General features: G+C 47.8%; 2 protein-coding genes and 1 long non-coding RNA gene across 3 annotated transcripts; 2 read left to right on the top strand and 1 right to left on the bottom strand.

Moving 5' to 3' along the window:
* Positions 1 to 5,904: 5,904 nt before the first annotated feature.
* Positions 5,905 to 6,899, top strand: LOC103644562 (clathrin heavy chain 1-like). Its single transcript, XM_023300619.2, has 5 exons — positions 5,905 to 5,922; positions 6,061 to 6,144; positions 6,233 to 6,367; positions 6,446 to 6,682; positions 6,793 to 6,899. The coding sequence occupies exons 1-5, from the start codon at positions 5,905 to 5,907 to the stop codon at positions 6,874 to 6,876; spliced, it is 558 nt and encodes a 185-aa protein (XP_023156387.1). The 3' UTR covers positions 6,877 to 6,899.
* Positions 6,900 to 7,159: 260 nt separating this feature from the next.
* On the bottom strand, positions 7,160 to 8,159 carry LOC103644561 (receptor-like protein 3). The gene is made up of 2 exons (XM_008667747.2): positions 8,079 to 8,159; positions 7,160 to 7,966 (listed from the first exon to the last, which is right to left on the bottom strand). Exons 1-2 carry the CDS (start codon positions 8,157 to 8,159, stop codon positions 7,160 to 7,162), a joined length of 888 nt encoding a protein of 295 aa, XP_008665969.2.
* Positions 8,160 to 16,878: 8,719 nt separating this feature from the next.
* Positions 16,879 to 17,198, top strand: LOC103634069 (uncharacterized). Its single transcript, XR_556640.2, has 3 exons — positions 16,879 to 16,890; positions 16,969 to 17,031; positions 17,103 to 17,198. It is a non-coding gene; the product is annotated as an uncharacterized lncRNA (long non-coding RNA).
* The last annotated feature ends 9,760 nt before the right edge of the window (positions 17,199 to 26,958 follow it).

Genomic DNA, 26,958 nt, shown 5'->3' with positions numbered 1-26,958 from the left:
CAGCTCCGTGTTTAGCACGTCAGCTAGGTTGACCGTGCTGCTCAACCTAGGATTGTCCTCACCGACAGGTGAAACAATCACGCCTCTTGTGCTGCTAGATGGACGGCGGGGGTAGTACTTTAGGTCGAGACCGTCAGCTACCCCACCGAGAACCGAGCAGTAGTGCGAAAGCGCACACCGTGCAGCATCTTGCATGGCCGCCTCAGCTGAGTCCCGCTCAGAGATAGAATAGTGCTCTGAGCAGGCCTCTGCACCCTGGAGACTCTTCTCCGGACGGCGCACCAAGCAGGTCACCTCCCAGCGGTCCGGGTAGACCCCGCGACTGTGCTGGTAGACCACACAACGATACTCGATGGACCAAGTACGCCGGTTAAGTGCCCGACGTAGCAGGGTGTCGAGCACATCGTGGAAGTGACACCCGCGAGCAGCGTCGCCAGTGATGGGTCGAGCAACCCATCCTTCCGGCTCATGGCCAGCAGAGAGGTCGGTGTCGTGGCTCGAGCTGTCGTCGCCACCTCCGTCGTCTGGGTCTCCTCCAGCAGCTACTCCAGAAGCTGGGGCACCCAGTGGCGGTGCAGGGGGCACCTCCAGGGGAAGCACAGGGGAGCAGCTCCTCACGGACTATCTCCCGTTGGAGCGAGAAAGAAGAGCCCTGCTGCTCCTGCTCCTGTCGTCGACGTTCCTGTTCCTCGTGCAGGCGGTGGTGCAGTCTCTCCAACTGGCTGGACTGTCCGGCCACGGGACGGCGTAGCGGACGCTCGGCAAGGCGGGAGGGTAAGAAGGGGATGACGTACTTTCGTGCAGTGTGCCTAAGTCGAGCCATCTACAAAAGACACCGCAAGCAAAAGAGTGAGAACAGAATTAATATGACCAGCAAGTAATGAACCATAAATAAATGAAGGATTAGAATAAAACACAATTTTCAGCAAGGTATAATATATAGTAGAATATAGGTTTGGTTGGTATGACCAACTTTTGAAGGGATATCAAAGTCAAGGCAGGGACAGAGGTCTATAGTCCTTAGAACGACCATTCTACTCTAGGTTAGCGGTCCTACAGTCAGCACGGCTTTGATACCACTTATGTCACACCCGGTTTTAGAAGGCAAACCGAATGCGAACCATGTACGTGCCAGGATCAGTTATTCACGTACACAGCAGTTACATAACATGGACATCATCACACAGTGCTCAAAATAGTATTAAAAAGGAAATAATAGTCGATTACATCATACGTCTGAGACGTCCATATAGTCCTTACAATAAATCAAAGTGCGGAAAAGAAACGTAGATAAACGCGGCCTTCACAGGCAGCCGACTGGGGGTTGCCGCTAACCCACGCCTAGAACTCGTCGTAGTCTTGGAACTCCTGGAAGTCTCCTTCCACAGCTTCATCTTCTCCTGAGCAGTGGTTGCAATGCTGACAACCTAGGGATGGGGGGTTTGGTGTGTAGAGCAAGGGTGAGTACACATCAACATACTCAGCAAGTATCCTGTCTGGCTGTAGTGGACTAGCTTTATGTGGGGATAAGTCAAGCAGTTGCTTTTAGTTGGTCAGATTATTATTTACTAATAGAAAGCCAAGTTTTAGCATTAACCCAAGTTATTAGCCCGATGTACCCTTTCCAAACGGAAAGAATACCACTTACCAGCACCATAGCCATAACCAAAACCATCGATCTCATAGCCACCTGAAAACCATAATGTCTCTGATCAAGTACCACTAATCACTGGAGCTCCCTTGGCCGCTCATAACCGCGAGCACGGCTGATATATCAGTTTTCAAACACTCTGCAGAGGTTGTGCACTTTACCCACAAGTCGTGATTCCCTCTTGCCTCGGGCCGATCAAACCCTTAAACACTACCAAGGTGAATAGGCAAGGTTTCACTACGTAGCCTTTACAAAGATTCCCCGGGGCTGTAGCCGCCCGTTAGGTTTCCTAAATGTACCGCACTCCTCCCCAAGGGACAAATCAACCTTGGCAGAGCGAGCCGCATACACCGAGCCCCATTGACGGCACGACGGCGAAGCGAACTACACCCCGGATCCTCTAATTATTCAGCTAAGGGAACCCTATTCCACCCTCATGGTTGCACTGTTTTCCCGGGCGGTCATCCATAGAATAGGTCCTTACGGAGAGGCACTCGAGAAACCGCTCGAGCCCCCTTGAAGACCACAAGTATAACATCATAATAAGAGAGGGGAAAACAACGTATCATAGATAATCTCATCATGTTCATTGATTAGAGTTTGAGCAATAGCATAAAGCTAAACAATAATAATCCAACCCAAATAGGTAAACAAGGACATGGATATCAAAGCTAGTCAATCCTTAGGCATAAATGTGTAATGCGGGAGGTGAATTAAAGAATGAATAGGACAGAGATAGGTCAAGGGACACTTGCCTCCACCAACCGACTGCTGCTCAGGGGCTTCTCCTGCGAATTCTTCGGGCTCCTCGACCGAATCGTTCTCTATGCGATTGTAAGCATACATACATCCATCCATTCAAATTAGGAAACAAACAGTGCATCATACAAGAGAACAAATAAAGTAGATATGCATAGAATATCACATACAATAATGAATTTACCATGGTTAGAAAGAGGCGGGGAAAGATCTCGCGAGGGTTAAAGCTTATGCTCAAGGCGCGTTACGGGTAAACGAATAACTAAACACTACGTGCCCTAGTTCTACTTAGCTCCAATTAGTTCTAACAAACGGATTAGCTACATGCATAACTCGAATCATGACCATATTCAGTTGATCGACATTAGATGAGGTAGATAATTACTTACATGTATTAACTAACGTAAACAATTTCTTATTTGGGTTTCCATTCATTGATTACATCACACGATCACTACGCACAGAATGCACAGGGGGGAGGTAGACGGGTGACTCGGGGTAGACGATCGTGTCGCGGGCGCGACAAGGCGCTATGCGTTGCGTCGCGGGCACGACGAGCCACGCTAACGCACCGTGCACCACGCGAGCACGTATGCGCAAGGCCGCGCTGACGTGTCGCGAACGAGTCGCTCACACGCCGGGGCCGAGCCGCGCACGCGCTACGCAGGGGCACCACGGCCGCGCGAGCCGAAGCTGCACGGGCGGGACCGAGCCGCCATGGCCGCGAGCCACGGGTGCGGCGAGCTCGCCGGGGGCACCGTGCGTGCACGGGCCGCGCCGGGGCTCCGCGCGCACCGCCGAGGCCACGCCGGGACCGGGGCTGCGCAGGCGGGCGAGGCCGCGCAGGGGCCGGGGTCGAGCGCCGCAGGCGGGGAAGGCCGGGGCGGGACCGCCGCGCGCACGCCGGTCCGCGCGCCGGGCGGGGGAGGCCGCGCCGAGCGGGGCGGGCTGGGGAGCCATGCCGGAGAGGGCGCGCCGCGCTGGGCGGGGGCCGAGGCCGGGGCGCGCGCCACAGCCGCGCCATGGCCGACAAGCGCGCCGCGCCGGCGAGCCGCGGGCGGGCTACCATGGCTGGCCCGCGCCCAAGCCGGGGAGGGAGCGGGGACAGGGGGCGAGGTCGACGAGCCGAGGGCGGGGTTCGCCGCGGGAGGGCGCTGGGGGCCGGGCGCCATGGCCGGCGAGGTCGGGCCGAGCGCCGCCGTGCCGAGCACGGGCGGACGAGGCCGACGGACGATCGCGCGTGGGCGGGGCGGGATCCGCCGCGCCGCGGGAGGGCGTCGGACCGCCATGGCCGGCGAGCCGCAGGGAGGGGCGGGGCGGACGGGGTCAGGGCGGGGCGCCGGGCCGCCATGTCCGGCGAGCTCGGGGCCGGGGCGAGGGCAGGTGCCGGCCGGGCGGGACCGCGCCGGGGAGAAGGAGGGAGGGGAGGAGAGAGGGAAGGAAGAAGGGGAGGGGGTCGGGGCTTACCACGGGCGAGCGGGGCGCCGGCGGCGAGCGAGCTGGGGCGGGCAGGGGAGCGGCGGCGAGCAGGGCAAGGGAGCGGGGACGAGCAGGGGAGGAGAGAGTAAAGGGGGGAGGAGGTTTGGGGGAGGGCGCGGCTAATGGGTGGGGCCCACCCAAGGCGGCGGCGGCTTTCCAAACCGCACGCGCGGTCGGCGCGACGTGGGGAGCGGGTGAGCCGGCTGGGGGCGGATGGGCCGCCACGGGCCCAAAGCGGGGGGCGCGGGGGGGGGAGCTGGGCCGCGGCGTGGCCGGCCCACGGCGGGGAGGAAAGAAGAAGGGGGGAGGGAGGCCGGCTGGGCCGGGCGCGAGAGAGGGGGGGGCTGCGCGCCTGGCTGGGCCGCGCCAGCTGGGCCGCCCTGGCCGGTCGGGCTGAAAGGGGAGGAGGGGGAAAGAGAGAGAAGGAAAGTTTTTTTCTTTTTTAATCATTTTTTCTAAAAGCATGTTTTCACAAATTCAATCCACAAACAAAAGATATGCAGGGACCGGCATGGTGCAACAATTCAAATGAAATACTCTTAGGGTTTATTATTATTATACTACTTGGAGTTTTGGAAATAGGTAGGGTTTTAGCGAAAAGAAATAGGAAAGAGAGGTAACGCCCGAATTTAGCGAGCGATAGAGAAAGAAAAAAAATCAACTCGAAATTCGGGGCGTTACAATGTGCCCATGGTCTAGGTAAAGTAAAACATTCTAGGGACAGTCAGGGCTGTGAGAAAACAGAATAAAATATATGTAGCTCACGTAATATCAATTTTTTGAAGTTGTATTCCTTGATACACAACTCGTTTCTACTACTATTTTAAAAAGTCAAGTTTAACCTACCAGTTGAGTAGTTGTCATTGCCAATAGTTGTCTTTTTTATAACACCTCATTTTTATAACTTCTGAATTTTAGACTCCTTGGAAGTTGTTGTCTTTAATGATGATGGTTGTGAGATTTGAGCAACTGCTAAGGGCTGGTGGCAGCTCTCCAGACATGTTGTTATTGTCTAAGTGAAGCTCCTCCAGCCTCTTGAGCTGCCCAATAGAATTCGGGATCTTGCCATTTAGTCCATTCCACCCAAGATCAAGGATGACCAAATTTCTGAGTTTTCCTATACACTCAGGATCAAGTGTTCCTTGCAAATGGTTGTTAGGGAAAGAGAGGTGCTCTAGTGAGGTAACGTTGAAGATCTCAGATGGAAGGGTCCCATTGAGTTGGTTCTGGCCAGCCTTAAGCACTTTCAAACCAGAGCAATTACCAAGCTCTGAGGGTATTCTACCAATGAACTGGTTGTAGCTAAGGTCAAGGACCACAAGGAATGGTTTGTCAACACAAATTGTGCTCGAAATTTCCCCAGCAAAGCTATTATTGCTCATATTGAGAGCAGCCAGATTCTTCATGCCCTCCAATGTGGTGGATGGAAAATATCCCGTGAGGAAGTTACTCGAGATGTTCATTACCTTCATCGCGCTGTTAGGTGTGGATTGCAGCTCATGGAATTCTCCACTGAGCTTGTTGAAGCTGACATCGAGGACAGTAATGTTGCTGGAGAGCAACAGTTTCGATGGGAGTCCACTGGAGAGCAAGTTGCCAGATAGGTTGAGCTTCAACAGGCCGTTGAGATTGCCAAGTGAGGGTGATATGTGCCCCTCAAGGCCCATAGCAGCCAGTGAGATGTCTATGACAGTTCTATCTCCATTGCAAATGACAAGATACTGATATACTCAAAGCAGGTTCGTTGTTTGGTTTTATTGATTCTGTTTTCAGTTGTTGTAACTCATTTGAGCTTCAAATTTTATTTCTACAACTTGGTTCCAGGTTGGGTACACTCCAGATTATCTCTTCCTCCTCCAGACCATCTTGCGTACAGATCCACAGGCGATTGATTGTTTGAACATAATCGGTCATTTGTAAGACACATTCGATTGTGGCTTCATTAACCTTATGAGTCCTTTTCTCACTGTCTATAATACCAGGGAGCTGTGAACTTTGCTCTTATGATGTCACAAATGGAGGGAGGCTGCCCAGTAGATTATAATACAATAACTGATCTTTTCCTTTAGGTATGCTTATATTCATAATCATAGGTAACTGTCTTGTTGTCTATTTACATTTCTTGGTTTTATGAGTCCTTATGGATTTTTGTTTTATGCATCTGTTAACAGAGAAATATGATACGGGAGGCAACAACGTTTCTGTTGGATGTTCTGAAACCAAACTTGCCAGAGCATGCTTTTATTCAAACCAAGGTTTTCATCTTCGTCGTTTGAACACGAATGGTTGCGCTTGGATGTTTACATTATTCTTTTCTCAGCAGTTTCTGTCTATGAATTGTAGGTTTTGGAGATAAACTTAGTGACTTACCCGAAAGTTGTTGATGCCATTCTTGCTAATGGTATGTTCAGTCATTATGATCGCCCTCGTATTGCTCAGCTGTGTGAAAAGGCTGGGTTGTACTTGCGAGCCCTCCAGGTCAGTACATTCGCATTGGTGCAGCTGATATCTCCACTTCGTATGCCTGTTTAACTAACCTTACATTTTGTAATGCAGCATTACTCAGAGTTGCCTGATATCAAGCGTGCCATTGTAAATACCCATGTCATTGAACCACAGGTTTGTCGACTTCAGTTATTTTCAGATATCTTTTTTTATGTTTTGCCCATTAACAACTTCCTTGGACAGACACTTGTTGAGTTCTTTGGCACATTGTCAAGAGAGTGGGCTTTGGAATGCATGAAAGACCTTCTACTGGTTAATCTGAGGGGAAATCTTCAGATTGTTGTGCAGGTATTCCTGTTCAGTTTCTTATGCCCCCTCCCCCTCTGTACCAACCCATTGGCATTTATTTTCTTCCTTCTTGGTTCTAATTATTGTGAAATCTTGGGGGACATATGCAGGCCGCGAAAGAATACTCTGAGCAGCTAGGGGTTGATGCTTGCATCAAATTATTTGAGCAATTCAAATCTTATGAGGGCCTTTAATTTTTCTTGGGATCCTATCTGAAAATGTTTTTCTTGATATTGTGTTCATAAATGTGCCCATGGTCTAGGTAAAGTAAAACATTCTAGGGACAGTCAGGGCTGTGAGAAAACAGAATAAAATATATGTAGCTCACGTAATATCAATTTTTTTAAGTTGTATTCCTTGGTACACAACTCGTTTCTACTACTATTTTAAAAAGTCAAGTTTAACCTACCAGTTGAGTAGATGTCATTGCCAATAGTTGTCTTTTTTATAACACCTCATTTTTATAACTTCTGAATTTTAGACTCCTTGGAAGTTGTTGTCTTTAAGGATGATGGTTGTGAGATTTGAGCAACTGCTAAGGGCTGGTGGCAGCTCTCCAGACATGTTGTTATTGTCTAAGTGAAGCTCCTCCAGCCTCTTGAGCTGCCCAATAGAATTCGGGATCTTGCCATTTAGTCCATTCCACCCAAGATCAAGGATGACCAAATTTCTGAGTTTTCCTATACACTCAGGATCAAGTGTTCCTTGCAAATGGTTGTTAGGGAAAGAGAGGTGCTCTAGTGAGGTAACGTTGAAGATCTCAGATGGAAGGGTCCCATTGAGTTGGTTCTGGCCAGCCTTAAGCACTTTCAAACCAGAGCAATTACCAAGCTCTGAGGGTATTCTACCAATGAACTGGTTGTAGCTAAGGTCAAGGACAACAAAGAATGGTTTGTCAACACAAATTGTGCTCGGAATTTCCCCAGCAAAGCTATTATTGCTCATATTGAGAGCAGCCAGATTCTTCATGCCCTCCAATGTGGTGGATGGAAAATATCCTGTGAGGAAGTTACTCGAGATGTTCATTACCTTCATCGTGCTGTTAGGCGTGGATTGCAGCTCATGGAATTCTCCACTGAGCTTGTTGAAGCTGACATCGAGGACAGTAATGCTGCTGGAGAGCAACAATTTCGATGGGAGTCCACCGGAGAGCAAGTTGCCAGATAGGTTGAGCTTCAACAGGCCGTTGAGATTGCCAAGTGAGGGTGATATGTGCCCCTCAAGGCCCATAGCAGCCAGTGAGATGTCTATGACAGTTCTATCTCCATTGCAAATGACAAGATACTGATATACTCAAAGCAGGTTCGTTATTTGGTTTTATTGATTCTGTTTTCAGTTGTTGTAACTCATTTGAGCTTCAAATTTTATTTCTACAACTTGGTTCCAGGTTGGGTACACTCCAGATTATCTCTTCCTCCTCCAGACCATCTTGCGTACAGATCCACAGGCGATTGATTGTTTGAACATAATCGGTCATTTGTAAGACACATTCGGTTGTGGCTTCATTAACCTTATGAGTCCTTTTCTCACTGTCTATAATACCAGGGAGCTGTGAACTTTGCTCTTATGATGTCACAAATGGAGGGAGGTTGCCCAGTAGATTATAATACAATAACTGATCTTTTCCTTCAGGTATGCTTATATTCATAATCATAGGTAACTGTCTTGTTGTCTATTTACATTTCTTGGTTTTATGAGTCCTTATGGATTTTTGTTTTATGCATATGTTAAAAGAGAAATATGATACGGGACGCAACAACGTTTCTGTTGGATGTTCTGAAACCAAACTTGCCAGAGCATGCTTTTATTCAAACCAAGGTTTTCATCTTCGTCGTTTGAACACGAATGGTTGCGCTTGGATGTTTACATTATTCTTTTCTCAGCAGTTTCTGTCTATGAATTGTAGGTTTTGGAGATAAACTTAGTGACTTACCTGAATGTTGCTGATGCCATTCTTGCTAATGGTATGTTCAGTCATTATGATCGCCCTCGTATTGCTCATCTGTGTGAAAAGGCTGGGTTGTACTTGCGAGCCCTTGTCACACCCGGATTTCGGGGCACCAAGACCCGGGCGCGAACATAATCACCAGGTGTGCTGGGACCAAGTCTCACACATATGATGAATCATGGCACAGGATCGAATGTCACATCTTTACTATATAACAGGAGTTCTATACAAAATAATTAAATAATTACATCATATGAGGAAACGATCCAGCAACCCAAAGTTGACTGGGAGACGACGGCCTAGACCACTCACGAATTCATCACAGCATCCTCCATGCGCCTCATCCTGCGGTACCTGATCTTGACCTGTGGGGGGGGGGGGTGTGAGACAGCAAGAGTGAGCTCACATACGTTCATCGCTCAACAAGTTGTGGGGAATAATGTGTATGAACTCGCCAAAGGTGGGAGCTCATGTGAAGTGTAAGGCTTACCAAAGAGGATGGCTGAAGCTGAGCATTGCTTTTAAAGTTGGTCAAAATTTTATTAGCAATTACTAAGTATAAGTAAATACCAACCCAATTAAATAGTAGAATAGAAGTAACAACACACCTGCGATGCAATGCATATGACAAATTGAATTTAAGTTCCATAAGTTAATCATGTGAGGGTCCGAGCTGCTCATGACCGTGAGCACGGCTAGTATACCAGTTTTACACTCTGCAGAGGTTGCGCATCTTTACCCACAAGTCATGTTACCCATCTGCCAAGGGATCGCGACTTCCCATACACCTCTACCGAGGAGGCGAGGCAGGGTAACACTACGAGGCCTTTACAAAGTTCCACTAGCTTCAGAAAACCCTCTACAGTTTATAGGAAGCTCCAATGCAGGAATCCCTTGCAGGACCGCCATCGCAGCAAAATCCTCCCGAGGGCCTCCCTACACTGACCACTCCCCTACTGCCCTTGCCCCTTTCGGGTAAGGTAGTCCTCCACTAGCTTTCCTAATTAATCAGCCAAGGGCGTCCCATTATACCCTTGTGGTAGCACTGTTTTCCCGGGTGGTCGCTCCATGTTCCAATTAACATAATGATCTTATCATGAACGATAAATAACAACGGATAACAAAAGTATAATCATGAGTAATGTATCTTCATACCCAAAACCACATAAAGCACTAGCAAGTACTACCCAAAAAGTTCAGTGGTAACAAGGTATAAAGATAATCAAACTAGGGTAACCTATTGGGTCCCATCAAAATTAACCTATGCAGATCATTATGATTAATCAGAACATGGCTGGGTAAAAAGAAGTGATCAAGGGCACAACTTGCCTGGGACTTGAGATACCAGGTACCAACTTGCTCTTCGGATGACACGTGTCCTCACTGCTAAACGTAGCAATACACACAAACATTGTATAGGCAAAATTAACATTACACCAAACATAAGTATATATATATATTAATAATCTACATATTAAAATAAGATCACAGGAACAAGAATTATTAATTTTGGAGTTATAGATTTTAAGTTATGGATTTTCAAAGGTTTTATGTGTTTAAAATAGATTAAGTGAGGAATTAAATTTCTTTATGTTTTCATGACAAAACAGAGGCTCTAAGTGATAGATAATTAAATTACAAAAAATTAGAAAGTGGAATGGAGTAATTTGGAGCTCATATGAATTTTCTATGAATTTCACAAGTTATAGGGTTTATTTTCATATTAAAAATCAAATTCCCAATTCATTTAATCAAATTAAAACAGCTATGGACTAGGCCTCAATTCCTGTGAAGCGCAGGGGGCTCTGCGCAAGATATCCTAGACTCAGTGCATAGTAAAAATGGACGGCGGGATGGTTTCTCAGAAGCCAAGGGTTTCTTTAGCATATATGCCAAGGCGAAAGGGTATCTGATGATGTGGGCCGTCCGATCGGCCACCAACGTTCCAGATTAAATCCCAGCATAAACGAATCGGTACGCAACCCTAGCCACTGGATCTAAAATCCACGGCAATCTCTCGCCCAACCCTTCAACTAATCGTGATCGCACAATTTGAATCGGACGGCGGTCACGATTTGGTTGGCTCCCAGGCCGGAACAGGGCGGCGCACGCACCCTGGCCACGACGGCGAACTCTCCGGCGAGTCGCCCAGGCATAACCCCGCATCTGCATCCGCCCCAATTGAACCTACACGATCACCGAGCCAAGGCAATACGGGTAAGGGGTAACTCACCGAAGCTTAGGCGACGGAGACGGCTGCCCTCGCGCCACGCAGTTTCCGCCGCCCAGAAGAGCGACGATGAGAAATTACGGGCGCGATAGTGGCCCCTGACCTCCCAGGGCAACGCTACCGCATGCGCCCACGCAAGGGAGCTCCCCGACACACGCCCAGGTACCGGGACGCCCCTAATCAAAGTACGGCGCGGCGGCGGCAACCTTCTTCTTTCTCCCCTGCTCCCCCTTTGTTTCTGCGCGACGTTGTTTGGGGAGGAGCGGCTCCACTTTTATACCCCAAGGAGCATGGCCGGAGGAATCGGAGTCCGAGCCTAAAACTCGCGCGGGTGGTTTGGTGAAGTGGCGGCCCGCAGCTCCGATCCAATGCTTCAATGGCGGCACGACTCGGCGGTATTTATATCCAGGAGCTGGGATGGCGAGTGATGCGCGGGGAGTGCGGAGGAGGTTTGCGGGATTTGGTTGCCGCAAGATCCGGGCGAGCGTTTTCGCCGTGCTGTTGAATCCGCAGCATCCGACCAAAGGAGATCTCGGCCGATGGGTTCGGTGGTGTTTGTTCTTGGCGTGCGTGATTTGGGGGAAGATAGGCCTGACCAATGGGCCCCACGAGCTAGCGATTCAAGCCGGAACGAGAGCCACCGTATCGGGTACCGACATGCGGGACCGCAGGGTCAACCCCAACTCACCCGGAAGCACTGGCGGCGCGATCCTATTTTTCTGGGCGCAGGCGACGCGATTGATCCGGAAACGAGGAAAGAAGAAGCTTCTGACGAGGATGGCCCACCAGCAGTGACAAGCAGACCACGGCGCGCGCGGAGTGGCAGACAGGTGGGGCCGCGGCGTCGGCGCCTGTTCACGCATGGTTTGGGCCGCGCGGGTGACATTCCCTGGTGGGCCGAAAAGGGGTTTAGGGCCCAACTGCGCACAGATCCTCTTTTCTTTTTTTTCTTTTTATTTTGCTTTTGTTTCCTTTTTATTTTGAAATCCAAATTTTGGATTTCAAATTTTGTGACGAATTTGTACTCGACTATTTGAAGGTATGATTCAAACATGCCATGGTGAAATGAATTTATTTCTTTAAGGATTTTTTTATTTGGTATTAGCCAATATTTCTCTCTCTCTTTTCTAAATTCTAGAATCTCTTTTATATTCTAAATTCCATTTGGGACTTTAATATTTTCTTGTCACATTCATTATTTTATTTTGTCACAATGTGCACACAAAAGAAAATCCAGCATGATGCAGGATTTATTTGAGTGTCTTTTGTTAATTATTTATTTGTTTAATTGTGGTGTTCACATGAAATGGGAAACATAGATAACTCATATATGTATACGGAGTACAATTTCTCTGCTTAAACTTTGTTTACAAAGTGGGTGTTACAAATCCTACCCCCCTTAAAAATAATCTCATCCCCGAGATTTGTAAGGACAGGGATGTAAAAAGCTTTATTTATAGTTTACTTTTAATTTCTAATTAGTTCAAGAATAAGAAGTTTCTTGTTATTTAGAAAGTGGCTAGGAAAGCATGGGTATCTATTTGTATAGTCATTTTATTATAAAATATGGGTAGGTTAGGGCAAGAAGAGCATGTGGTAAGAAAGTTTATGGTGGGAAAGAACTCCGTGATGGGTGGTAGTGCATCCAAAGATCGAGTTTGACTTCTCTCCTTCCTTGACGGGGTTGATCTTTTCCTTTTCCGGTCTTGAGCTCATTGATTCGAGGTTAGTGCATATTATCGGAGTTGGGGAAATATGGTTAGAATAGTTATGGGTGAGATGGACTACATGATGTAGGTCAAAATCTGGTTGGTCAGGTGGGGGTTAATAGATTATGCAATCCATCAAGACTCTATTGGTTGGGTTAGCTCATGGTTGTTATTCTAGAGTGGGATAAATACGCTAATTAGGGCAAGATGAATCCATAAGGATAAGTTAGAATCTTTTGAGGTCAGTTAAATCTATTAGGATGAGATAAAATCTTTTCAGGATAAGATGAGTCTATTAAGATAAGAAAGAATCTTTCAAGACAAGATGGAGCTATTAGGCTAGATATACTTTTAATGGGGGACATTCTTAGTTTGTATAGTCATCTTATGATTTATTTATTTATATTTATGCCTATACGTATATGTAGATGTAATTGTGGACATTACTCCATAACTCATCACACTCAATCAAAGATCCAAATCAGACAAGTATCATAAGAACAAGCATTAAAGCACATGGATATGTATAAAAATAGTTTTGTTTTTGGTTCCTAAGATTAGGTCTCCTATTCCTAAAGGTCACTTTAGGCACGGGATTTCACAGTGTGAAATCCACATTAGTCTTTAGAAAGAAAAGGTAAGAATAATCAGAGTAAAGAGGAAATAGATGAGAAAAGATTAAGAAAAGTATAGAAAAGAATCAGAGTAGCAGAGGTAAGTAGATAATGGTTGTCCAGTTCTATCTAGGTTCCGTCCTACAGTCAACATTCCTCTGATACCACTTCTGTCACACCCGGATTTCGGGGCACCAAGACCCGGGCGCGAACATAATCACCAGGTGTGCTGGGACCAAGTCTCACACATATGATGAATCATGGCACAGGATCGAATGTCACATCTTTACTATATAACAGGAGTTCTATACAAAATAATTAAATAATTACATCATATGAGGAAACGATCCAGCAACCCAAAGTTGACTGGGAGACGACGGCCTAGACCACTCACGAACTCATCACAGCATCCTCCATGCGCCTCATCCTGCGGTACCTGATCTTGACCTGTGGGGGGGGGTGTGAGACAGCAAGAGTGAGCTCACATACGTTCATCGCTCAACAAGTTGTGGGGAATAATGTGTATGAACTCGCCAAAGGTGGGAGCTCATGTGAAGTGTAAGGCTTACCAAAGAGGATGGCTGAAGCTGAGCATTGCTTTTAAAGTTGGTCAAAATTTTATTAGCAATTACTAAGTATAAGTAAATACCAACCCAATTAAATAGTAGAACAGAAGTAACAACATCACCTGCGATGCAATGCATATGACAAATTGAATTTAAGTTCCATAAGTTAATCATGTGAGGGTCCGAGCTGCTCATGACCGTGAGCACGGCTAGTATACCAGTTTTACACTCTGCAGAGGTTGCGCATCTTTACCCACAAGTCATGTTACCCATCTGCCAAGGGATCGCGACTTCCCATACACCTCTACCGAGGAGGCGAGGCAGGGTAACACTACGAGGCCTTTACAAAGTTCCACTAGCTTCAGAAAACCCGCTACAGTTTATAGGAAGCTCCAATGCAGGAATCCCTTGCAGGACCGCCATCGCAGCAAAATCCTCCCGAGGGCCTCCCTACACTGACCACTCCCCTACTGCCCTTGCCCCTTTCGGGTAAGGTAGTCCTCCACTAGCTTTCCTAATTAATCAGCCAAGGGCGTCCCATTATACCCTTGTGGTAGCACTGTTTTCCCGGGTGGTCGCTCCATGTTCCAATTAACATAATGATCTTATCATGAACGATAAATAACAACGGATAACAAAAGTATAATCATGAGTAATGTATCTTCATACCCAAAACCACATAAAGCACTAGCAAGTACTACCCAAAAAGTTCAGTGGTAACAAGGTATAAAGATAATCAAACTAGGGTAACCTATTGGGTCCTATCAAAATTAACCTATGCAGATCATTATGATTAATCAGAACATGGCTGGGTAAAAAGAAGTGATCAAGGGCACAACTTGCCTGGGACTTGAGATACCAGGTACCAACTTGCTCTTCGGATGACACGTGTCCTCACTGCTAAACGTAGCAATACACACAAACATTGTATAGGCAAAATTAACATTACACCAAACATAAGTATATATATATATTAATAATCTACATATTAAAATAAGATCACAGGAACAAGAATTATTAATTTTGGAGTTATAGATTTTAAGTTATGGATTTTCAAAGGTTTTATGTGTTTAAAATAGATTAAGTGAGGAATTAAATTTCTTTATGTTTTCATGACAAAACAGAGGCTCTAAGTGATAGATAATTAAATTACAAAAAATTAGAAAGTGGAATGGAGTAATTTGGAGCTCATATGAATTTTCTATGAATTTCACAAGTTATAGGGTTTATTTTCATATTAAAAATCAAATTCCCAATTCATTTAATCAAATTAAAACAGCTCTGGACTAGGCCTCAATTCCTGTGAAGCGCAGGGGGCTCTGCGCAAGATATCCTAGACTCAGTGCATAGTGAAAATGGACGGCGGGATGGTTTCTCAGAAGCCAATGGTTTCTTTAGCATATATGCCAAGGCGAAAGGGTATCTGATGATGTGGGCCGTCCGATCGGCCACCAACGTTCCAGATTAAATCCCAGCATAAACGAATCGGTACGCAACCCTAGCCACTGGATCTAAAATCCACGGCAATCTCTTGCCCAACCCTTCAACTAATCGTGATCGCACAATTTGAATCGGACGGCGGTCACGATTTGGTTGGCTCCCAGGCCGGAACAGGGCGGCGCCCGCACCCTGGCCACGACGGCGAACTCTCCGGCGAGTCGCCCAGGCATAACCCCGCATCTGCATCCGCCCCAATTGAACCTACACGATCACCGAGCCAAGGCAATACGGGTAAGGGGTAACTCACCGAAGCTTAGGCGACGGAGACGGCTGCCCTCGCGCCACGCAGTTTCCGCCGCCCAGAAGAGCGACGATGAGAAATTACGGGCGCGATAGTGGCCCCTGACCTCCCAGGGCAATGCTACCGCATGCGCCCACGCAAGGGAGCTCCCCGACACACGCCCAGGTACCGGGACGCCCCTAATCAAAGTACGGCGCGGCGGCGGCAACCTTCTTCTTTCTCCCCTGCTCTCCCTTTGTTTCTGCGCGCCGTTGTTTGGGGAGGAGCGGCTCCACTTTTATACCCCAAGGAGCATGGCCGGAGGAATCGGAGTCCGAGCCTAAAACTCGCGCGGGTGGTTTGGTGAAGTGGCGGCCCGCAGCTCCGATCCAATGCTTCAATGGCGGCACGACTCGGCGGTATTTATATCCAGGAGCTGGGATGGCGAGTGATGCGCGGGGAGTGCGGAGGAGGTTTGCGGGATTTGGTTGCCGCAAGATCCGGGCGAGCGTTTTCGCCGTGCTGTTGAATCCGCAGCATCCGACCAAAGGAGATCTCGGCCGATGGGTTCGGTGGTGTTTGTTCTTGGCGTGCGTGATTTGGGGGAAGATAGGCCTGACCAATGGGCCCCACGAGCTAGCGATTCAAGCCGGAACGAGAGCCACCGTATCGGGTACCGACATGCGGGACCGCAGGGTCAACCCCAACTCACCCGGAAGCACTGGCGGCGCGATCCTATTTTTCTGGGCGCAGGCGACGCGATTGATCCGGAAACGAGGAAAGAAGAAGCTTCTGACGAGGATGGCCCACCAGCAGTGACAAGCAGACCACGGCGCGCGCGGAGTGGCAGACAGGTGGGGCCGCGGCGTCGGCGCCTGTTCACGCATGGTTTGGGCCGCGCGGGTGACATTCCCTGGTGGGCCGAAAAGGGGTTTAGGGCCCAACTGCGCACAGATCCTCTTTTCTTTTTTTTCTTTTTATTTTGCTTTTGTTTCCTTTTTATTTTGAAATCCAAATTTTGGATTTCAAATTTTGTGACGAATTTGTACTCGACTATTTGAAGGTATGATTCAAACATGCCATGGTGAAATGAATTTATTTCTCTAAGGATTTTTTTTTATTTGGTATTAGCCAATATTTCTCTCTCTCTTTTCTAAATTCTAGAATCTCTTTTATATTCTAAATTCCATTTGGGACTTTAATATTTTCTTGTCACATTCATTATTTTATTTTGTCACAATGTGCACACAAAAGAAAATCCAGCATGATGCAGGATTTATTTGAGTGTCTTTTGTTAATTATTTATTTGTTTAATTGTGGTGTTCACATGAAATGGGAAACATAGATAACTCATATATGTATACGGAGTACAATTTCTCTGCTTAAACTTTGTTTACAAAGTGGGTGTTACAGCCCTCCAGGTCAGTACCTTCGCATTGGTGCAGCTGATATCTCTGCTTCGTATGCCTGTTTAACTAACCTTACATTTTGTAATGCAGCATTACTCAGAGTTGCCTGATATCAAGCGTGCCATTGTAAATACCCATGTCATTGAACCACAGGTTTGTCGACTTCAGTTATTTTCAGATATCTTTTTTTTTATGTTTTGCCCATTAACAACTTCCTTGGACAGACACTTGTTGAGTTCTTTGGCACATTGTCAAGAGAGTGGGCTTTGGAATGCATGAAAGACCTTCTACTGGTTAATCTGAGGGGAAATCTTCAGATTGTTGTGCAGGTATTCCTGTTCAGTTTCCTATGCCCCCTCCCCCTCTGTACCAACCCATTGGCATTTATTTTCTTCCTTCTTGGTTCTAATTATTGTGAAATCTTGGGGGACATATGCAGGCCATGAAAGAATACTCTGAGCAGCTAGGGGTTGATGCTTGCATCAAATTATTTGAGCAATTCAAATCTTATGAGGGCCTTTACTTTTTCTTGGGATCCTATCTGAGCTCCAGGTAATTTCTCTTGCTGACAGCAGAATGCCTTTCTCAAATTTTGCGTGTCTTTCTCAAAATGCAACACACCTGAGGTTTCTTTACATGCAACAGCGAGGACCCAGATATCCATTTCAAGTATGGATTTGCTAGGAGTTTTTCCAACTGGCCTTGCAACTTCAACACCTGAGACAAATACATCTCAGTCCCAAGGGAGCAGTGACAGCAGTGGTAATAACAAGAGCAAGAGCCATTCAACAGAGCCAGTAAGTTGTCGATCTCACGGATAAAGCTGCTGCGGAATCGGTGGGAGCTGCAGCTGCGCCATCCTCGTGGTCGGCCAGGAGCCCCCACCGCACGGATCAAGGTATACTCGTTGTGAAGGGATATGCTTGGATCAGAGTAGGGGTGGGTGAGGACTGTCCATTTATCACCTTCAATTTCTTTTATATTTTCTTTGGATTTTGACACTCCTTTCTTTTGCTTGCTTTTCTCATCGGATCTAACTTGATGATGTGATGACAAAAAATACATACCTATTTATAGATCCCTGACAAGAGAAAGCAATGAATACTTCTGAGCCTTTATAAGATTTGTCTTCTTTGTTTGGTTTAGGTTCTCTATGCTTACAAAAAGGAAAGGAAGGTAGGATTTCAGCCATGCTCTTATAGAGTGACTCGTGCTCAAATCTAGAAATTGATATCACCTTAGGTTTGGGTTTTGAGAGCTCACTTCTCTGAATCTGTAGTATGGCAGTTTGATTAAAGTCTTAGTATAAAATGTCTTCCAAATTTCACGCACTAAATAAAGCAGCATCGGGAGGGCTATTTCTTGAATTTTTTGTCTGCACTTTATTCAGGTGAACCAAAATGTTCTCCCAGGTCTTCGAACTGAAATACAGTAGTACTTTAGAACCGCAACACTACAACAAAGTTGCCACTGCATGTAAATTAGACAAACAGAGTGTGCACACAACCACTGAAAGACACATTTATAACCACCAGCACTACTTTCTATCAAGACAACCCAAACAAAATTTTACTGAGATTTTTTGTATGAAACTTGGTGTAAGTGGTTGTGTGCATCCCTCATTTGCATTGTTACTGGGATTTTGGAAATTCATATGGCGACTTGATGTTTCTCAAAGGTAATATTGAATTATTTGTATCATTTTCTTTGCTTTGATTATCTAAATACTTATATTTTCTTTGCTTTGTTACGCTGTCCAAGTCAAGTGGTGTGTACTGCTGACCTGCTGTCCAAGACTCCAAGTACTATTGTCACACCCGGTTTCGGAAGGCAAACCGAATGCGAACTATGTACATGCCAGGATCAGAACTCACGTACACAGTGATTACATAAATGAACATCATCGCACAATGCTCGAATAATAACATAAAAGAGTATTAACTTATTACATCACAGAGTCATAGACATCCACATAGTCATCAACTTAACAGTTAAATCAAAGTGCTAGCGAAACGCAGTAAAGATAAGGCCTTCACAGGCAGCTGACTGGGGGTTGCCGCCAACCCGCACCTAGAACTCGTTGTAGTCTTGGAACTCCTGGAAGTCCCCTTCCACGGCTTCGTCTTCCCCTGAGCAGTAGTTACAATGTGGACAACCTAGTGTTTTGTGGTAAAGCAAGGATGAGTACACATCAACGTACTCAGCAAATGCCCCGTTTGGCTGAAGTGGACTAGCTTTATGTGGGGTTAGGCTCAAGCAGTTGCTTTTAGTTGGTCAGGTATTTATTGTTAGTAGAAGCCAGGTTTTATCATAAAACCCAAGTTATAATCCCAAAAAGTACCTCCTCAGAGAGGAAATACTAGAATACATAATTAAAGTCACCATCGTTAACCATCATCATTAAAGTCATCATCTGAGGTGTATCCGGAGTATCTCTAATCAAAGAGGATCCCAAGGCTGCTCTTAACCGTGAGCACGGCTGATATATCAGTTTCACTACCCTCTGCAGAGGTCGCACACTTTACCCATGAGTCATGATTCCCTTTCTACCCGGGGAGAGCTAATCCCCATTGACCACTACCTAGGTGGTCCGGCAGGGTATCACTACGTAGCTGTTACAAAGATTCCCTAGAGATCATAGCTGCCCGTTAGGTTTCTCCAGTTTGATAAACACAGTACCCCTCCCCGCAGGAGAGTGACTAACAAAAAAGGCAAAACGAAAGAACCTCGGCACTCAGCCTCGGCAGAGCAAGCACTGTGCCTGGACCCCATTGACGGCACGACGGCGAAGCAACTACACCTCTAGTTCCTCTAATTAATTAGCTAAGGGCATCCCATTTCACCCTCATGGTTGCACTGTTATCCTGGGTGGTCTCTCAACGAACAGGTCCTTACGGAGAGGTACTCAGGAAACAGCCTGAGCCCCCTAGAGTATCACAAGATCATCAATATCCTCAGGATAACAGTATCGTATCATAAATAGTCACATCATGTTCATTGATTAAGGTAAGGCAATAGCAAAATGCTAACCATAATAATAACCCAAAAGGTCATCAAGGATAAGGTAAAGTATAAAGCTAGTCAATCCTTAGGTTTCAATTAAGTAATGCGGGAAAGTGAATTATAAGTGAATAGGACATAATGGGTCAGAGGACACTTGCCTTCACCAAATTGCTGCTCAGGGACCTCTTCTGCAACCTCCTCGGGAAACACAGAATGCCCGTTGTCTACGTAAAGTAATCATTCACTCTATGCACTTGGGAAATAACAAACAAAAGCAATATACCAAACATATGCAGCAGAGAGATCACAAGTTCATAGTAGAAAAGGATTGGCAATCTGGTGTTCCCTAGGTCTAGGGTAGATGACTATACAAAGTGATTCATTATCCACTAATCAGGTCTAAGTCAGTGGTGGGGTTAAATCATTACATGGTGTTAAGTCCATAAACTTAGGTGCTCCAACTTTTATTAAAGTCTACTATCTTTTATTTATCTCAAATAGGGTTCCAATAACATTAATTTTACCCTAATGATCAACTATTAATTGGGACATAAAAACAGCAGAGAAACATTGTTTAAATAGATAGATAAGAATTTTATGAACATTTTGCAATTTGAAGCACCTAATTTGGAGTTCATATGACAAAGTTATGAATTTTACAAGATTAGGGATTAAAAATATACCTTAAATACTTATTTTGGATTAAATAAAAGGTCCGAGGACCTAACTGCGAAGATCCAGGGACGGCGGGTTAATCTGCAGAAGGGGTATCGGGCTCTTATAGCCGTTGGATCTCGGATCAACGCCCGAGATTAGATCCGTGGGCGGGCGCGCGGGCACGCGGCGGCATGAGCGGCTGACAGGCGAGGCCGGGCGGGCAGCGTGGGCGCGGACGGCTGACAGGCGGGGTCGGGCGGGCAGCACGGGGCCGGACGGCTGACAGGCAGGGCCGGGCGGGCAGCGCGGGCGCGGACGGCTGACAGGCGGGGCCCAAATGGCAGGAAGGCGGGGTGCGGGGGGGGGGGGGGGACGGCCTTGGGCCGTTGGATCTCAGGCGGACGGCTAGGATTGGGCTCGGCCTATTTGAAACAGGGTCGTCCGATCTAAGCTGGACGGCGGAGATCTGGCAGCCGGCTTCTGTCTTCCCCCCGGCTAGCAGAGGCGGCGGCGCCCGTTCCCGCGGCGGAGAACTCGCCGGAGACGAGGGGTGCGGGGGCTCTGCGGGTCCTTGGGGCGACCTGGACGGCCGGGGAGGTTGGGGAGGGCACGGGGAACCTTCCGGTGGGGACTAGGTCGGGGCAGGGGCACCGGAGGGGGGCGGCCCACGGTGAAGCGGCTCGGCGGTGGCGCTAAAGGACTCCGGCGAGAAATTAAACGCAGCGGGGGGCAATAAAAAGGAAGGGAGAGGGCGGGGGAGGTTCCTTACCTCAAGGCGAACTCCGGGGACTCCTCGGTTGCGGCGAAGGCGCGACAGTAGCCCGAGTCGACGGTGGCGGACCACGGCGACTGCGCAGAGAACGGCGGGTGAGCGCGGGCAGAGGAATTCGGGGAGGGAGAGGGGAAATTGGGGCGTGTCCCGGGTTGCGGACGTCGGGGCGAAGCTCACCGTGGCAGAGGGCACGGCGGGGCTCCAACGGCGACGGAGAAACGAGTTCGGGCGGCGGCGGTTAATGGCGGCGGCGCTTTGGCGTGCGAGCAGCGTGGGGGAGGTGGAAGGGGGGTCTGCAGGTGCGCAAATGAGGGAGGGGGAGAGGGTGGGCTAGGCTCCGGGCTCAAGTGGCCGAGGGCGAGGTGGCTGCGAGCTCCACGCGCGACGTGGGCGCGGAGTCCGCGGCACGCGCAGCTCGGGGCGGCGGTTACGCGGAGACGGAGGAGCTGACAGCCGGGGCCCGCGAGCAGAGAGAGCGGAAGAAGCGGGCGCGGACGCGGGGGAAGCGGCTGCGCTGACGGGTGGGCCCGCCAGGGCAGAGAGAGAAGAGAGGGGAGGAAGGCGCGCGCGCGTGATGGGCCAGATGGGCCGAAAGGCCGAGGGGGCGGGGGATGTGGGCTTCTTTCCTTTTTTCTTTTATTCTGGCATTTGTTTTCCCTTTTCTTTTTATTTACTCTATTTGATTCAAATCTAAATAGACCACAAATTCAAATTAGCACTTCCAAGTATTATGCACCAAACAAAAGTAGAATTTAAGGTTTGACATGATGACACAATACATACTCCTTGGAGTTTTAGTCTAATAGGCTATAATTACACAAAGTAAATAGCCACTTTTCTTCTATAGAAAAGAGAAAGAGGGGATTGGGAAGGGTGTGAAAAGAGAAGTAACACCTGAATTTGTGAATATGAGCAAAGAAATTTTATACCCCCAAATTCAGGGTGTTACAAACCTATCCCCCTTAAACGAATCTCACCCCGAGATTCAAGGTTGGTCAGCAAAGAGTTCAGGGTATTTGGCCTTCAGATCATCTTCTCGTTCCCAGGTTGCTTCTTCCTCAGAGTGGTGGCCCCATCTGACTTTGCACATTCTGATGGTGTTTCTTCGGGTGACTCTGTCTGCAAACTCCAGAATCTGCGTTGGCTTCTCTACGTAGGTCAGATCCTCTTGGACTTCCAAGTCCTCCACGGGCAACTGTTCTTTTGGTACTCGTAGACACTTCTTCAATTGGGACACGTGGAACACATTGTGCACTGCTGACAAACTTTCTAGTAGGTTGAGTTGATAGGCCACTTCTCCACGCTTTGCTTGAATCTGATATGGCCCAACGTACCGGGGTGCTAACTTGCCTTTAACTCCGAACCTTCTGACTCCTCTGATAGGTGACACCTTCAGATAGACGTAATCTCCCACTTCGAAACTCAGTTCTCTTCTCCTTCTGTCAGCATAGCTTCGCTGTCTTGATTGTGCTATCTTCAGGTTCTCCCGAACCATTTTAATATTCTCTTCGGCTTCAAGCAAGATGTCGGGGCCAAACACCTGTCTCTCTCCAGGCTGGTCCCAATGTAGCGGAGTCCTAGAACTCCGTCCATAGAGTGCCTGAAACAGTGACATCTTCAAGCTGGCCTGGTAACTATTGTTGTAGGAGAATTCTGCATAAGGTAACCTTTTGTCCCGTCCTGACTTGTCTTGCAACGCACAGGCTCTCAGCATATCTTCTAGGATCTGATTAGTTCTTTCAGTCTGACCGTCTGTCTGCGGGTGATAAGCCGAGCTGAAGCTCAAATGTGTGCCCAAAGCTTCCTGTAGCTGCTGCCAAAAATGAGAGGTGAACTGCGTTCCTCGATCTGACACTATCTTCTTCGGCACACCATGAAGGCAGACTATCCATGACATGTATAACTCAGCTAACGTTGCTCCGGTGTATGTTGTATTCACGGGTATGAAATGGGCCACCTTTGTTAAGCGGTCCACAACCACCCAGATGGAATCATAGCCGGCCCGGGTACGAGGTAGGCCAACTATAAAATCCATCCTGATCTCATCCCACTTCCACTGAGGAATCCGCAATGGCTGCAACAATCCGGCGGGCCTCTGATGCTCAGCTTTGGTTCTTTGACAGCTATCACAGATGGCGACATACTCTGCGATCTCTCTTTTCATGCCATACCACCAAAACCTCCTTTTTAAATCCTGATACATCTTCTCACTTCCAGGGTGTATGGAGTAGGCTGTCTCATGAGCTTCCTTGATGATCAGCTCCCGAATAGGTTTGAGGTCAGGAACACACAATCGGTCTTTGAACCATATTACTCCCTCTTCATCCTCTCGAAAGTCTTTGCCTCTTCCTTCTAAGATCAGTTGCCGGATCTTGTTGATGTTTTCATCATCCTTCTGCCCTTCTTTGATCTCCCGCTCTAGGGTGGGCTCTAATTCCACTGTTACTCCTTGCGTACTGTTCAGAAAACCAAGACTCAGTCTGTCGAACTCCTTGGCTAACTCATATGACATTGGGTACGTGGCCATCATATTAACTTGACTCTTCCTGCTTAGAGCATCTGCAACAACATTGGCTTTGCCCGGATGGTAATGTATCTCCAACTCGTAGTCTTTGATCAATTCCAACCATCTTCGCTGCCTCATGTTTAACTCTGACTGGGTGAATATGTACTTCAGACTTTTATGATCTATGTAGATGTCGCACTTCTGCCCATACAGGTAATGTCTCCATGTCTTTAACGCATGAACCACTGCTGCCAACTCCAGGTCGTGTGTGGGGTAATTTTTCTCATGGATCTTCAGTTGTCGAGATGAGTATGCTACAACTCTTCCTTCTTGCATTAGCACACATCCCAATCCGGTGTAAGAAGCATCGCAGTACACCGAGAATGGCTTGTGAACATCAGGCAGAACTAACACAGGTGCTGTAGTCAATCTATTTTTCAGTTCTTCAAATGCTTCTTGACACTTTTGGGTCCACTTAAACTCAACTTTCTTCGCTAGTAACGCTGTCATTGGTCTAGCGATCTTTGAAAAGCCTTCAATGAAACGCCGGTAGTATCCGGCCATTCCAATGAAGCTCTTGATCCCACGAACATCCTTCGGTGCTTTCCAGTTCAGGATATCTGCTACTTTCTTTGGATCCACAGCTAACCCATCTTGGTTTATGATGTGACCCAGAAACAAGACTTCATGAATCCAGAACTCGCATTTACTCAGCTTGGCATACAACTGATGCTCTCGAAGCCTTTACAATACCATCTTCAAATGCTCCACATGATATTCCTCACTTTGAGAGTATATGAGAATATCATCGATGAACACCACCACAAACTTGTCTAGATAGTCCATGAACACGCTGTTCATCAGATACATAAAGAAGGCTGGCGCATTTGTCAAACCAAAGGACATAACTGTGAACTCATATAACCCATACTTGGTGATGAATGCTGTCTTCGGTATGTCCGAGGGTCGGATTCTGAGTTGATGGTAACCTGATCTCAGATCTATCTTCGAGAATACGCTGGCACCTCTGAGCTGGTCAAACAGATCTTCTATTCTTGGCAGGGGGTACTTGTTCTTAACAGTGACTTCATTCAGGGCTCTGTAATCTATGCACATCCTTTTGGTACCATCTTTCTTCTCTACAAACAATACTGGAGCGGCCCAAGGCGAGGTACTTGGTCTGATGTAACCCTTCTCTAACATCTCATATATCTGCTTCTTGAGTTCCACCAATTCTGGTCCGGAAATGGGGGCGGTACCAGGGATAAGTTCTATGCAAATTCGACTTTTCTCTCGGGTGGCATGCTCGTTAGGTCCTCGGGAAACACATCCGGAAAGTCCGACACAACCTTGATAGCCTCGAGCGGGTTGGTCTCCTTACTATCAACTGAAATCTGGTGACAAACTCCCTCCGCTGATTTAGGCATCCTTAGCTCAGCCACTATCTCCTCTCCGGACGGGGACTTCAATGTTACGGTCCTCTTGTCACAGCTGACATTAGCTTCATATTTCATTAACCAATTCATCCCTAGGATGACATCTACCCCAGGGGTGTCTATTACTATTAGGTCACTGGGGAACCCTATCCCCCTTATTTCCACCCTTATATTTGAGCATATTTTATCTGCTTGCACTTTGCCACCGACCGAATTAATCCTCATGGGCGGCATCATTGCCTCTACTAAGATGTTATGCATTTCTACCCATATTGCAGTGACAAATGAATGAGTTGCACCAGTATCAAATAGCACTTTTGCGGGATGAGATTCGACTGAGAACATACCTACTACCACATCTGGTGCATCCTGGATCGCTTCGGCCTCCAAGTGGTTCACCTTTCCACGGTTGTACGCTTGGCCACGATTGTCGGCTGCCTGCTGTAGTACACCTTGCCTTGTTGGAGCATTGGGGTTGGTCTGCTGCTGCGCCATCTTCTTTGGGCACTGCATCGCCCAGTGGCCTTGTTCTCCACAGTGGAAACATCCTCTGCCTCCTCCTTGTGCTGGGGCTGCTTGGTTGTTCTGATTTGCTGCGGGGGCAGGAAGGCGAGGTGCCTGGTTGTTCTGCTTCTGATACTGATTACCTCCCTGCTGGCTGTTCTGACGAAACTGCTGCTGCTGTGGGTACTGCCTCTGAGACTGCTGCTGATACGGGCGCTGACCCTGATGCTGATATCCCTGTGGGTGACCATGCTTGCCTTGCTGAGATGAACTGCCTGAGAAGCGGGGGCGGCTGATGCTCCCGGACTGTGGTCCACTCATCTTGCGCTTCCGATCTTCCATATCCTTACGCTTCTTCTCAGTCATAACTGCCCTATCTATCAGGTGCTGGAAGGTGGGGAAGGTGTGATTCATCAGCTGGTAATGCAGGGGATCCACCAAACCCCTCATGAACCTGTACTGCCTTTTAGCATCAGTGTTGACATCTTCAGGTGCATAACGAGATAGCTGCAGAAATCTGTCTCTGTATTCACTAACAGACAGGGGTCCCTGCTTCAGAGCCAGAAACTCCTCCTTCTTCACGATCATCAGTCCCTCTGGCACATGGTACCTGCGGAAACTCTCGCTGAATTCTTCCCAGGTGATGGCTTCGGGGTCAGCATGGGTAGCGAGGTAGGACTCCCACCAGGACTGGGCTGCTCCCCTTAGCTGGTGAGGACCATACAGAACCTTCTCCCTGTCGTCACATTGGGCGGTGCGCAGTTCCCTTTCCACTGCGCGCAGCCAGTCTTCTGCATCCATGGGGTCAGCAGAATGGGCGAAGGTAGGAGGGTGCCCTCTCATGAACTCGCCACGTTTGTCCCGTGGCATTTGGGGCATCTGCACTTGCATCTGGGGTTGAGGTTGCTGTTGAGGATGCTGCATGGCTGCCAAAGTCTGCCCAATAGCCTGCACTGCCTGAGTCTGCATTAAGAACATCTGCTCCACGGTCATCGGGGGTGGTGGGGGAGGCTGCCTCTGATGTTCCTCCTGCTGGGCACGCTGCTCTTGCTGAGCACGCCTGTTACATCGGCGCCTGTTGTCAGACATCTGTGGAAGGCATTCACACATCAGCATTGATCTTACAATCCTTCAGCATAAGAAGAGGGAAAACAGAATTCTTCATGACACTGAGTGAACAAAGAACTTCACTGATCCTCATT

The sequence above is a fragment of the Zea mays genome, chromosome 1 (assembly GCF_902167145.1).
Source record: "Zea mays cultivar B73 chromosome 1, Zm-B73-REFERENCE-NAM-5.0, whole genome shotgun sequence".
In the NCBI taxonomy this organism is placed as follows: Eukaryota; Viridiplantae; Streptophyta; class Magnoliopsida; order Poales; family Poaceae; genus Zea; species Zea mays.
The sequence above is the reverse complement of the archived record's forward strand: the minus strand, read 5'-3'. Positions and strand labels throughout refer to the sequence as shown.